This window comes from Myotis daubentonii, chromosome 6 (genome assembly GCF_963259705.1).
Source record: "Myotis daubentonii chromosome 6, mMyoDau2.1, whole genome shotgun sequence".
NCBI lineage: Eukaryota > Metazoa > Chordata > Mammalia > Chiroptera > Vespertilionidae > Myotis > Myotis daubentonii.
In genome coordinates, this window is record NC_081845.1 from 44652229 (window position 1) to 44667210 (window position 14982).

At 42.8% G+C, this 14982-nt stretch overlaps 1 protein-coding gene across 3 annotated transcripts in view; it reads left to right on the top strand.

Moving 5' to 3' along the window:
- Positions 1–14982, top strand: part of SIM1 (SIM bHLH transcription factor 1) — a 69824-nt gene that overhangs the window by 13966 nt on the left and 40876 nt on the right. For all 3 annotated transcript variants that reach the window (XM_059700857.1, XM_059700858.1, XM_059700859.1), the window contains exons 4-9: positions 400–489; positions 1216–1324; positions 1447–1532; positions 2231–2430; positions 2639–2745; positions 3454–3601. In XM_059700857.1, coding sequence (XP_059556840.1) covers positions 400–489; positions 1216–1324; positions 1447–1532; positions 2231–2430; positions 2639–2745; positions 3454–3601 — 740 coding nt within the window. The remainder of the gene's footprint in view (positions 1–399; positions 490–1215; positions 1325–1446; positions 1533–2230; positions 2431–2638; positions 2746–3453; positions 3602–14982) is intronic.

Consider the following 14982-nt stretch of genomic DNA (forward strand, 5'->3'; position numbering starts at 1 on the left):
GAGGAAACCTCTGGTTCTTTCAGTGATCATCACTCCAGGAACCCAACTCACCTCCTATAGCAGACTGTGTCCCCGCTCCTCAATATGTGTGTGTGTGTGTTACAGACAGGTTTGCTCTGTCTATTTTGGTGGATCCTGAATCTTGGAGAATAGTAGCCTCCTTCCTCTCTCCCTCTGGATCTCTTCCAGTGTGCTGCCTTTTCCAGGTGCTTTCAAATTGGGAAAAAACAAAAGAGGGACTCTTGGGGTTGGTTTTCTATGCACTGTTTCCTGCCACCCCCTCTCTACTTTGTCTCTTTGCACTTCTGGTTAGGCATCTCTAACTTCTGTCCCCCTGGGCCCCAATTTGTACCAATGTCCCAGAGGGCTCTCCATTCAACTCTGTTTCTGTCTTCCCAGACCCTGGATGGTTTTATCTTTGTGGTGGCCCCAGATGGGAAGATCATGTACATCTCAGAGACAGCCTCGGTCCACCTGGGTCTTTCTCAGGTAGGTGAGTGGCCTAGGACTCTAGCCTCCAGTGTTTACAGCCAGAGCTGGGGCAGGAGGTGAGGGGTGAAGGGCTGGCTGTCCCAAAGGTTTCATATGCGCATTTCTGGGACTGGAAACAGCTCAGCTGACAGGAGGGCTGGACCTCTCCCTTTCTCCCCTTCCCTTATCCTTTAGCTTCTACTCCAGTGGTTCTCAACCTTCCTAATGCCGCGACCCTTTAATACAGTTCCTCATGTTGTGGTGACCCCAATTTCATTGTTACAAATTGAACATAATTAAAGCATAGTGGTTAATCACAAAACAATATGTAATTATATATGTGTTTTCCGACGGTCTTAGGCGACCCCTGTGAAAGGGTCATTTGACCCCCAAAGGGGTCGCAACCCATAGGTTGAGAACCGCTGTTCTACTCCAAGCCCAAACAATGGCTACCTTTTGAGTCCCTAGCAGAGGCCAAATAACATGGGAGATGGGTTACATATTGGTGTTATAATGTATTCACCAGAATATTGCCAGGGAGCTACTACTATTACTATTATTATTTCCTTTCATGGATAAGGAAACCGAGGCTTAGCTAGGCTGCAACAGCAGAGAATTAGAACGTAGGGCAGACGCTAGAGTCCTGGCTCCTGTCCTCACAATCCTGTGGCCCTCCTGGCCCAATCTTCCAGTCCCTCCATGTGGCATCACCACTCCGGGATGGTGATACCCTCCTCTTTACAGGTAGAGCTGACCGGGAATAGCATTTACGAATACATCCACCCGGCAGACCACGACGAGATGACAGCGGTTCTCACGGCCCACCAGCCCTACCACTCTCACTTTGTCCAGGGTAAGGCAGGAGAGTGCCAGTCGCAGTCCGCTGGTGGCGTTGCCCCAGTTAGCCCTGGCAGGGCCCCTGGCGCGGCGCTGCCCGTCTCACGTCCTGCACTTCCCTCCGCTCCTCTCTCCCAGAGTACGAGATCGAGCGCTCCTTCTTCCTGAGGATGAAGTGTGTCTTGGCCAAGAGGAACGCGGGCCTCACCTGCGGGGGCTACAAGGTGCGTGGCCGAGAGGGAGGATCCCTGCCCAGTAGCCAGGTGTAGGGGAAGGGGGCAGGACCAGGGAACCGGGCGGCAGGGGAGGGGCTTCCCCGTGGTCCGGACCGCCCAGGAGGGCGTTTCCCGCCTGGGTGAATGGCGAACGGCTCTGGGAGGGGGCGCCTCACCAAGGTCGGTGACCTTTGTGAACCCCTGGAACCACGTTTGAAGACAGTCTCACTCCCAGGCTGCTGGGGCTCTAAAATCAGGGGCCCATAAAGGGCCTTGGGGATGTGTCAAGCGTCAGACCTGGTCCATCGCTCCAGTGGGTTCCTGCCTAGAGTTTACTCAGGGCGTCAGATTCTGACCCCCCAGAGAGGTTAGGAAACAGAGCTTTAGTTCAAGCTTGTGGTTCTCCTGGTTAATGAGATGAAACATGCAGGTTCCCGGGCACCGCTTCGCGATCCAGGTGCGTTAGGGTTGGCAGGGCCCAGGCCTCTGCATTGTTACAAGTCCCCAGGTAAGCTCAGTGAGGCAGTGCAGTCATTTCCTTGAAACACCTTGGAGCCCTAGTAACTGGACACTTGAACGCGGGGGCGTGGCCCACAGGGCATTCATTTATGGTCTAGCTGGGTCTCAAGGTTTTAATCCCTTCCCCTCCTTTTTGGGTGGTTTCCTGGCTGCGTGGCTGAGTCTTGCCCTGTCACCCGCCGCCGCAGGTCATTCATTGCAGCGGCTACCTGAAGATCCGCCAGTACAGCTTGGACATGTCCCCCTTCGATGGATGTTACCAGAACGTGGGCCTGGTGGCCGTGGGCCACTCGCTGCCGCCCAGCGCCGTCACGGAGATCAAGCTGCATAGCAACATGTTCATGTTCCGCGCCAGCCTGGACATGAAGCTCATCTTCCTGGACTCCAGGTGCGTGGCCGGGGAGGAGGGGGGAGGAGGCAAAGAGTCACCCTGTTCAGTGGGGAGAGCTCCTCGTGCATCTTAGGAGCCCCTTTTGCAGATGAGGTGACTGATGGAGCTCTGCGAGGTGAGGGTGGGCACCCAAGTCTCAGGTGGCTGTCTGGGGTGGGGCACATCCCCGCACCTCACGCTCATCCCGCGGGATTGCTCTCCGCAGAGTGGCGGAGCTGACGGGGTATGAACCTCAGGACCTGATTGAGAAGACCCTGTACCACCACGTGCACGGCTGCGACACCTTCCACCTGCGCTGCGCCCACCACCTGCGTAAGGCGCCACCCTGCGGCCGCCCCGCCCCGGCGAGGCCCCGGAGGAGGAGTGGGGGAGGGGAGAGGGCGTGATTTAAGCGCCCAGCCCGGGACAAGTGGTAGCTGTGGTAGCCAGTGGGGGTGGTAGCTGAGGTCCTGCGAGCGGCTGCTCTAACACTGACCCATCCTGTTTGTCTAGCATCTGAGGGCGCTCACAGGGCCGAGGGGGAATTTCTGAGTTTCTTGGCGAAATTCTCCCTGGGAGGCGTTTTATTCTCCTATCGATAGAATGCCCCCTCCCCACCTCGCCCCCAGCCTCACAAAAGTGGGAGGGAAAACGGAGGCTAGCCCACGTGGCTCGTGTGCACTGACCCGTAGTACGCGCTTGGCTTGCGCTCCTGCTTTGCTTTGAGCCTCATCTCCCGGGACTACGAGTGTGAGCCAGGAAGTGAGCTGCCCGGACCATTTGACGTGGTTCGAAAATCGAATGGGGGGAGGGGTGGAATCCTCCAACTTTAAGCGTTTCCCTCTTTGCTAATCGTGCAAATTAACAGGACAACCCATGAATTTGGGAAGGTGCCTGTTGTCCCCCCCTCCCCTCCCCGCCTCGGGCGGGCGCACTCTGATTCGTACCCACAGGGCACCCTGCTCTCACTGCCGGGGGGCTGCGTTGGGGCCGATCTGGGGCGGGCGCGTTCACCACAACTGCCTTCTGTCTCTCCGTCAGTGCTGGTGAAGGGGCAGGTGACCACCAAGTACTACAGGTTCCTGGCGAAGCAGGGCGGCTGGGTCTGGGTGCAGAGCTATGCGACCATCGTGCACAACAGCCGCTCGTCCAGGCCACACTGTATCGTCAGCGTCAACTATGTTCTTACGTGAGTGCAAATCGGGGACTCCTTCTCCCACTTCAAGCGGCCGTGGTCTCCACGAGGGTGCAGGTGGCGGGCACCCCCGGGATATTCGAGACTGGGGTTCCCTGGGGACACCGGCTTTGACTCGAGTGCCGCCTGCGTTGGGAGGCGGCGGCTTGAGCACGTTCATCTTTATGAAGAGGCTTCCTTTCGTTATATGATTTAGGAGTTTTCCACCCACGGTCCATATTTGCGCGCTCTCTCTCTCTCTCTTAAGGAAATTCTGCATTAAATAAAACTTAATGCGGCAGAAAGAAAAAGAGAGAGAGAGGAAAGGGTCGGACGTACGGAGCCATTTATGGATAATGAACTGGACATCTGTTTCACTTTTTCAAATCTGGGTTTGAAGTTCTTAATTTTAACCAGAATCTCCAATCAAAGTTAAGAGTTCAGAGAGAGTGATTTCCCTCCTGAACCACAAAAAGGGTTTAAGTGACCGGGAGGGTCTGACCTTAACCTCCTTAAAGCCAAGGGGCCAGCTAATGCTGCAAGTCTTGGCGGGTGCCCAGGCCCCGCTCGCTCGCGCGTTGCGGGCCAGCATCGCGGGCGAGGAGGCCGCCTCGCAGCGCGACCTGCGGGTGCGGCTGGCGGGCTGGCCAGGGCAGCCGTATTTGAGCATTATTCTTTCCAGAAACAATAATCTCGTGTGGCCCTGCAGGCGGATCACATGGTCCGGTGTGCGGCGGGTGAAGAAAGCACGTTCCGTATAATGTTTGTGAAAGTCAAAAGGTTGAAGCTTTTATGAAGAAACCTTTTGTGTACGCAGTTGCCCTTCCTTTTCTTTCTCTCTTTTTTTTTTTGGTGGAGGTTGTGATTTTAGGGTACCTCAGGAGGAGTTATTTGCTTTTAACCGGTTGACACACCAGGTGCTTAGTAGAAATGCTAGTTTGACATTAGGAAGTTGGTTAAGGGGTGCTTTTTGGAATCAGACTACAGATGATGAGGACTTGATTCACTCCACATTCTTTAAATTGCCGATCAAAAATGTAGTCGTTGGAAATATTATGCTTGGCAATAAGGCTATTTAATTTGTGCCTGCTTAATAAGAAAATTTAATTAATAGACTTGGAAAATGAATTCAGTTTAGATGAAAATTCAGTACTTAAGAATAATGTGGTTACTAAGAATTGTATTTTTTTCATGTTAGTAAATAGTGCTAACAAAAATACTGTTAGGTTTTTGTAATAGCACAAAGGCTGTGTATTTTAACGAATTATAGAAATGATCCCTGAAAGTATAGTCTTAAGGCTGTGTATTTTAATACAGAGCATAAAACAGTAACTATTTGGGTATCATGAAACAAATCATCCATTTTATGAATGCAGCTTTTCATATTATTAAGATAAGCATAAGAGAAAATGGCAAATCATAATTCATAAAATAAGCCACTCTGTGAAGCATAAGTATTAAAGAGTGAAAAATTATGTCTGCTTACCATGGAGAGGAAATGGACATTCTTTAAGAAGGTGCTTTGTATGTCTGAGACATCACAAGCATTATACATACATTCTGTTCTTTGGTAGGTGCCTGTGGTTAGTAATCATTTTTTATCAAACAGCAGGGTATATAGTCACACAGACCCATATAAATGATCAGAATGCAAGTTAGACCTCCCAATGGGTAAACTTAATTTATGTTTGGAGTCATTTTGGAATATTCTGTTTTGTTTTCCAGTGCATAAGTGTATTTTCTGTCTGCTGTTGGCTGTCATTCTTCACTTTACACACTTCTCCAGAGCTGCAGGATTAGGCTACCAACTTTACATCAGATTAAAAAGATGTAATGAGGATAAATGATTTACAGAAGGAAAAAAATAGCAAGGCACACGTTTTTCTGAATGTTTTATGCCTCTAAATGAAAATAGAAATAAACACAGAGGCACACAAGATGAAAAGCTGAAATTGATTACCCTTTTATGAGTCTCAGCTCCAAATCTTTGTATAAAAATTCTTAGGACAATATTTATAGCTGCAAATATGGAAACTGCCTTAGATACAATGTCATCAAGTGGCTCTGTGTGTGTGTTGACAGGATTTTCATAATGAACAGGTTGTAGTTTGTTTGATGTGTATATCACACATCTGGCTGGAAGTTACTAATTTCCATTGTCTTAGCAAATTAAATAAATGACTATTGATTCTCTATGGTAGCAGCAAACGACTGCATACATTTGTTTTCAGGGCTAGTTCTCAGGCCTGAGAATGATAAGTAAATTCTTTCCAAATACACTACCTCAAACAATGTACTTAAAGAACCACCCGCCCCCCCCCAATAATTTTACAGACCAGATGTTTTCCAAATTTAGACATTTTAATAGCATACATTTTGAAGGGATTTTTCATGTCATGAAAGTAGAGAGAATTTTAAATAAGCATTTGTCAAATGAAAGTGTGACATTGTGGTGGAAGCTACATTCATAAGAAGCCCATATTTTAAATTCCTGATGCTAAATTTATTGTGTTTTTTAAAAATTCTTGACAATATTACAGATGTCCTGACTTTTCCCCCTCTTTGCCCTCCTCCAACCAGTCCCTGTCCCACCCCAGGCCTTCACCACACTATTGTCTGTGTCCCCAGGCTAAGCATATATACATTAGATATACCTAGAAAAATTAATCATCATTATCTAACAGAAGGAATAATGAATAAAAATATTTAGTGACCTTGTTTTAATCAGCAGCTGCAACAGCAGATATAGGAATTTTAGAGGTGGGTGGTGTATGCCCTGATGTCTTACTGGCTTTTGTGTGCCCACCATACAGAATCTTGGTGTTCTTAAATTCTGGGGAAGAGAGCAGTAGGACATTATGATTGAATTTTTAAAATTTTCATAGATTTTCTCTGGGTCCTTGAGGTTCCCTGAGGCTTCTATAGCCTTCATTAAAACATAACCCCCATCCCACCAAACCAACTACCCACCCCCCCGAAACCCATTAAAAATTCCAAACCAAAAAAAGAAACTGGCCAGTTCATAATTTTCTATAAGACAAACATGCCTATTAGCTTTGTGTGCCACATTAAAAAAATATCTTACAAATTTTGGTGTTCATAGGCTCTGAGAAATAAGTGTGAAGTATGATAGGCTCTGCTCCCTAATTATTTTCAAGAAGATAGGTTAATGGAGCTGTGTCTAGTAACAGTGAATGTTGGGGAATGTCTAGAATAATATGGAGAGGAAAACATACTGTGTAAAACCTAAGTAAGTTTCTTACATTCATATTTTCTTTGGTTTGTTTAATTAATAGTAAGTATTAGTTCCAACTCAAATAGAAAGCATTATTACTTAGTGTGAAGGAAATTGAAACTGTGAAATACCCAATAAACAATGACAAGGAATTTCTAGAAAAGTGGAAAGCCTTGATTCTCTTTGTGTTTTTAAACTTTATATGTTTTAAAAATAACACTTTAAAATATACTTTTAAGTATAAACCAATGAGGTATAAAAATTTTTTAAAATATTAAAAAATATTTTTCAAACATACAAAAAGTTGAAAGAATAGTATAATGAATATTTATACGCACATTATCTATAATATAAACCATATTTGTTTTATATATCAAATTTTTCTCTACTTATATGTGTCTATTTGTATGTGATTTTTTTCTCCATAGAATCATTTCAAAGTAAGCCACAAATATGATACTTTATTCTTTTTAATTTTATTTTAAAGATACATTTTTATTGATTTCAGAGAGGAAGGGAGAGGGAGAGAGTGATAGAAAAATCAATGATGAGAGAGAATCATTGATATGCTTCCTCCTGCACACCCCACACTGGGGATTGAGCCCACGACCTGGCATATGCCCTGATCAGGAATTGAACCATGACCTCCTGGTTCATAGATCAATGCTCAACCACTGACCCATGCTAGCCACATTTTTTTTTTCTATTTTAAACACATCAATTCCTTGTGAAAAATTCATCTCATTTATTTATTTATTTTTATAATTCTTTATTGTTGAAAGTATTACGTATGTCCCCCCCCCCCCATTGACTCCCTCCAGCCTGCCCCTGCTCCCCCCACCCCTCAGGCCTTCAGCACCCTATTGTCTGTGTCCATGGGTTATGCATAGATGATTATCTCCCACCCGCCTGACCGCCTCCAACTTCCCTCTGAGATTCCACAGTCTGTTCCATGCTTCCATATCTCTGTATTCCCTCCATTCATCAGTTTATTTTGTTACTTAGATTCCACATATGAGTGCGATCATGTGATACTTGTCTTTCTCTGACTGACTTATTTCACTTAGCATGATATTCTCCAGGTCCCTCCATGCTGTCTCAAAGGGTAAGAGATTCTTTTTTTTTTAAACTGCTGCATGGCTTTCCATGGTATAAATGTACCACAGCTTTTTTATCCACTCATTTACTGATGGGCACTTGGGCTGTTTCCATATCTTAGCTATTGTAAATTGTGCTGCTATAAACAGCAGTGCATACAGTCTTTCTGATTGGTGCTTTGGATTTCTTAGGATATATTTTCCTATAGTCCTGTACTGTTTATGAGGACACTTGTATGTAGAAGTTTGAAAAAATAAACATGAGAGCATTTATTGATGCCATTAAAAACAATCTGCCACTGTAATTCAGTAATTCATTAAGTACTCACTGATATATGACCTTAATTAGGCTGATTGATAGACGATATTTTGTGAGAGGTCTTCTGTAGTGGTAGGATAGAGTAAACATTAGTGAATTCTCCTAAGGAGAATTATAAGCTAATGCAATTCTGATATTCTGCCTGAAAAGTCAAAGAGAGAGAGAGAGGATTTCAAGAGTGATTTGTTAATTTTGGAATCAGACAGATTTAATATCTTCAATCATTTTTCTGGTTGGTAAAAATAAACATTCTCTGCTTGTTTATTTTCTAAGTTTAGAATGGAACACAATTGTAATCTCATACTGTTTTAGAGCGATTCACTGATCACAGAGCAGGAATTTTCTGAGTTAAAAGTTCTATTTCAGTGTTGCAAAGAACAGAATAGAGGCAATTTACATTAGTGGTCTATATGACATTTGCTTTCTACTAAATAACCCTTTGAATTTGAAAAGTTAGGGCAAATGCTAAAGGAGACATACTTCTTTCATGCAAAAGAAAGAACAAAAGCCTCTACACTGTAATTATTTCAGATCTCATAATTTTTGTTCTTCTTTGCAAAAAATCATTGTAGTTTTCACAATTAAAAGGGTATTAAATATTAACAAATTCTGTGAATATAAACCTTACATATTCTTACCATAAAGCAACAAACATTAAGCTATACTCATATTAGTTTGTTCTTGCAATATAATAGTGCTGTGTTCATTTGGCATTTAAAAATATTTTAATTAATTTAAATGCCCAGCGATATTATTGTTATTACTACTAAGACATTTTAGAAAATCTTTAAAAAATTTTGGCCAAAAATATGTATAGTTGCAGAAATATATTTTATTTTCCTGGTTAGCAAAACCACTCTTTTATTTTTATTTTATTTATTTTTTAAAAAAATATATTTTATTGATTTTTTACAGAGAGGAGGGGAGAGGGATAGAGAGTTAGGAACATCAATGAGAGATAAACATCTATCAGCTGCCTCCTGCACGCCCCCTACTGGGGATGTGCCCGCAACCAAGGTACATGCCCTTGACGGGAATCGAACCTGGGACCCTTGAGTCCGCAGGCCAATGCTCTATCCGCTGAGCCAAACTGGTTAGGGCTCACTCTTTTATATTATAAAGAATATCAAGTAAAGCGCCTTTTGACTTAGCAAGTTACAGCAAAATATAAAATAATTTACTCTCATGCCTTGAATCTACGGAGCTCATGTTGCATAGATTTAATTTTTTGATCATTAAACATAATAATCACGAACGAATGTATACCCATAAATTAGATTTAATCCTTAATTGTGTTTGATCTTTATTATGGTAATATTGAACATTAAAGCTGCAGTTGTCCTTTTCAGATGTAGCTGAATCATTATAGAAACAAATTGAAGACACATTTGTATTAATAGTAATTTATAACAACCAAAACCATTAATAGCAATTAATAGTAATTTTATAACTACCAAACACTTTGTTAAAAGAAAGAGCTGGGAGGTTTAGTCTGTCTTACAGTACATAATACTAGTACTCACTCAAATAATCTTATCCCCATACACTTTTACTTAAAATTTTTTTTAATCAAAATGATCTAGTTTTTATGCTCAAACTTTGTACTTTTTCTTTTTTACAAATGCCATATATATATTTCTTTCAAAGTACTGTCACATTTGTTACCTAATTTGCTCCTTTGACAGTTCTGTAGGGTGGTTAGGGCAGGGATCATGTCTCCCATTTTTCTAGGTGAGGAAACCGAAGTCAGATGGGCCTAGTAATTCGTGAAACTAGGATTAAAGCCTAGGGTGTTAATTGCTATTGAATTGGGAGATTCTCTGTCTGGGAGTGGAAGTCAGGGGTAAATGTAGGGGAGAAAATGTGTGGAGAGAGGGATGAATTTAAGTGATTAAGCTCTATAGAGTTCAGTCCACCCAACTTCTGGGTAAGCTTTCATTTAATCTTATAATGGAAGATTAAAAAGCTGCCTCTGTGTTGCTGCTTCACAAGTATATGCAGATATTGACAATTTAGTGGTTTATATTTAGCTAAGCTATTTTCTCAATGATAGTCAAGTAAGAATTAGTATTTTTTTTTCCTTTATGTATCACTACAGATATTTTCATTTTGTAAGAAAAAAATGTGACTTGCAAAAATTTTAGGTTTTTTACTGAATTGTTTGCCTTTAGATTACACAGATACATTATTGCTAATAATTTTATTTTTGCAACCAGATTTAATACTTTATGTTCTTTTTAAACAAATGTCAGTAGATTGGCAAACCATGCTATTATTATTATTATTATTTTTTTTGGTCAGATTAGGCACAAATTACCTCCTGTGACAGCGGGTCACTTCCCAGATGAAGTATGTCGGTATGTGTGGTTGGGGATGCAGAATTGGCCCCTTCCTGCTTTTGATGGAGAACGCAGGTGAGGCTGTCCCCTGGGGACTCTGTGCAGGGCCTGGGGAGAGAGCTTCCCTGCATCCCACATGCTCTGGGTAGGTGTGTCATCCTCTGGCCCTTCGGCAAGGTTGCTACTCTGCAGCTTTCCCCTCCCCGGGCCTCTGGGGCTTCCCCTTCTTCCTTTGTTGTTGTTCTGATCCAGAGGGCGCTGACTCACAGGACCTCTCCTTTAGTTCTGGGTGGAGGCCACTTGGTGTGTGCTAAATGACCAGCCTGATCACTCATCTCTGGCTTTCTCTTAGCCCAGCTGTTGGAAGGGAAAGGCTTCTGATCTTTGAGTCGCATCATGGAAAATCATGGATCATCACCTTAGTTTGAAGGCAGCGTCCATACATGTTATTGTGCCTGGATGGACAAATTCCAATGTGGCTTTCCTTGAACTCCAGAAAAGCGTGTTTTTGACTTGGTCTATTCATGTACTAAACATAAACACCCTTTTATGTTTAGTACAGGTGTGTGTGTGTGTGTGTGTGTGTGTGTGTGTGGTGGATTATGCCTATCTTGATAATTGAGTAAAAGGCTGCTCCTTCTCCAGTGCTTTCCTCCTCTCTGTTTCCTGTTCTCATTGGTTTGTGACATCTTTCCAGATAAGCAGGTGGTGAAAGAGAATTCATTTGGGTTGAAGTGCTGGTGGCTGTGCTTAAGCCGAAAATATTGGTTGCAGAAAGGATTGGTGGAGTTTAGATGAAACCTAGAAATACCTGAGTGCCTATCAATGGAGGAATTCAACATTCTGCCTGGTCTGAAGGAGTAAATTCTCACTACTGCCTTTCCCCTGCCTCAGGCGTTCCGAGGTCCAGGGAGGTGGTAGGGGAGAGAGGTGGTCCGTGGTGATGGCAGGGCTGAGGGGGATGAGGAGGAATGTCTGGCTGAGTCTGGACCATCTGTTTACCATCTGTGACTTTTACTCTGGAAGTTATATTGCAGTAGGATCAAGATTCTGTTTTTAGAAAACCCCACAGTATCATGCAAATAAACCTGCAAGGAAAAGGCATAGGCTTTGGTGTCAGACAGATCCGGGTTTGAATATGCTTTGCTGTGCAATACTGTGAGATGTTGAACCCAGCTCCAATCCTTTGACCCTCTTTTGCCCCATCTGTGAAATGGGGACATTTGTGCCTAATTTATAAGGTTTGGCAGAGGGGAATTAGATGAGATGAGAAATATATCATAATACCTGCCAGGAAGTAAGTGCTCAAAATATCTTAACTATTAGCACTTGCCAATTACGTGTTGCCAACTGAAATATTTTGGAAGAGAATGAATAATTCCCTCTTATACTTGAATTTCCATATCCACAAATTTAAATGTTTATTTTCTTCCCCCTTGTCAGTCTCTCAGCACACACACCTATAAGCATTGTGGTTTTTGTGTGTGATGGTTTCCACAGTTGGGTTAAGCTCACTCCGTGTTTCACAGCTGTCATTGTGTACTCTAAAGGGAGCTGAGATTTCTGCTGGGAGGGAGGTAAGCCAGTCTTTACCAAAGGCCTGGTGCTTTACTGGGAAAAGAAGGTTCTAAGAAACTAAGCATCTGTCAAATTTCTAAGGTTAATTTTGTTGGAATCAGTGTTTTGTCAATGTCAGTAATTATAATATAAAGTGAGTAGAATATGAAATGCTGCTATTTTTGATGGTGTTCAATGGAACCTTGTGTGTATTCCCGGTTCCTCTGCATGGACTGGTCATGGCTGCATCCCCATACATCTGAATTAAATGTAAAAATCTATTGATATGAATATACAGTGGTACCACATGTATAATGGTTGTATTTTAAAAATTATTTGTAGAAAGCAAATGTGAGGGATACATTAGGACCAGATTGAAGGAGAGGGAGGAGCAAAGCATATATGCAGCTGGTTCCAGATTTGTAGGACCAGAAGGTCTCCTTAGTGCTGTGTTTGACATCATAATCCTACTGTTATTAGAATATGATGCAGCCTAGGCTTGTTAGTGAGATGTTTGAAACCCTGATTAACACAGGGCGGTTTTACAAGGTATTTGAAAAATGTGTTATGAAATGAGATCTCACTACATTTTATTAAGCAACATAGCATATTAGTTAAAAGCTTAGGCTTTGGGTCTATTGCCTGTTCAAATCCTATTGCTGCCACTCACTGGCTCTGTGACTGGGCAAATTGCTTACCTTTGCTGTCTCTGTTCTCATTTTGTTTTCTTTTTAATTCCTGAAATGCAGGTAATGATAACATCTACCGCATAGAGACTTTGGGAACATTAAATATAACGTGTGAGGTTCTTGGCACTGTGCCTAACACAAAGTAACATCAAGTAAATGTAAATTATTGGGGTGGTTATTTCAGTGAAATGAAATAAAATAATTTTTAGCTTGCCAATAAACACAAAAATCAATGTCTGTGTCTTTGGACTAAATGTGGGAATCTATGAGCCTTAGAAAGGCAGAGGGTTGCCCATGAATGAGAAATCAGCAATGATTCTGCTACATTGGAAATGACTGTTAGATACTTCTTCAGTTGACTAGGACTGGTAGGTCTTTCAGCATTCATAAATGATTTATTGAGCACCTGTCATGGATCATGCCATGTGCCAAATTCTGGGGCCATCAAAACGAATAAGATAGTATCTGCAGGAAAAAGAAATAGGCACAAGTGTAAGGTGAGTCCTTGTTTGATTTCCCTGTAGGCTTGCTTGGGACTGAGATCCCTTCCTGGAAGTAAAAGTTTCCATCCACAATTAGAAAGAAGAGGGTGTGAAGTGGCTTGGCACTGCCTGGGTCACCCCTGGGGAATAAGCTTCCAGGTGTGGTCACAATTCCCTCCATTTAGATGGTGGAGAGGGGGTGGAGTCAGTGGGAGGAGCTAAACCCTGGGTGTGTATGCCTGTGTGTGTGTGTGTGTGTGTGTGTGTGTGTGTGTGTGTGTGTGTGTTAGGGAGATCATGATTGGCAGCACAGTACCTGGCTGCAGGAAGAGTCTAACTTTAATGCTCACAAGGACAACAGTGTCTGGGCCAGGTCCTGTGTATCTCTTTACTTCAGCCAGAGAGAGAGTGTTATGCTTGAGTGATTTTTTGTGTGTGTGTGTTGAATGGGAATTTTACATATTTTGGGGGTTGACTTCTAACAGTATTATGAATCTCAGCAAATTTTTTAAGTTGAAGAATTAATCTAGATTCAGAAGTTTTTATGGATTTATTATATCTTTAAAATGTTGCTAATTATTTTAAGGTTTCTATTTTATTTTATTTTTTTAAATAAGGGGTATTTCCCAGGCATGGCTGCTGTGCCCTGGAGATACTGCAAGATGATTGTCAGCTCCAAGCTGAAGGAGGGTTGGGAAGGTGCTCTGCTCATTGCCTTACTTAGGTTGGGGAGTAAGAGGGACTCACATTTGAAGGGTTGCTAATTTGTGCCAGAGGCTCAGCTAGTCCAAGAGACTTAGCCTATACAGCACAGCTAATGCGTGGACATACCAACCCAGAGCCCGGACTTCCATGTCCACAGCCCAATATTGGCAATTTTATGTAGTTCCGCCAAATATTTGGGAAGTAATGTGACATTTTGCAGAGATTTTGCAAAGGTCTGTAGATAGTTTACTCTCTTGTCCAATATGGGGTCTCCCCAAGATGACTCGGTTGCGTCACAGTTTGAGCATACTCGAAACCTAGTCAGTGGGCATGTGATATACTCACCCCAGACCTGACCCTATCTCCCCTTCCCCAGTTTAGTCATCAAGTTATGACATTTTCACAAAACAGCCATTGGTAAGCACCACAAATAGAACATTTTACTCAGAACATCTAATATTTCACCAGGATTCAAATGGGAGCTGCTGTCTTTACTAGAAGGATTTTTTTCCCTTTGATTGATTGCTAACTGGATAGAGCTCGTGAAAGGATCTTTTTTTTTTTTTCTTGGGGATTTCTTGTTCAAACAGAATTTGTTGTATCCACATCAGTAAAGCTGTGCTAATATAGGCGGCTGGCCAGACTGTGAAAACAGCCTCATTATATTGAACTGGATATCATAATGGTACCCATTAAGGTGGGATTCTCTCTGTGTTTGTACTTTTAAACCCAAGTCCCTTGCCACTTTTTACATCTCTCAGAGAATAGTAACATTCTCTGCTAATGCAATCTGAGAATGTGCTGTTTCTTGCCTCCTACTGAAAAGCATTACAAAAATAGCATCCTTGGTTGCAAGCATTTTCAGGGGCTTGTAGCTTGTTGTTGCTATTCAGCCATTCATTTCACTCTTTGTACTTGGGATGACTGTAATGTGTTCTGGCTGCTGAAGGTGAGAACCCATGAGGTTTACTTC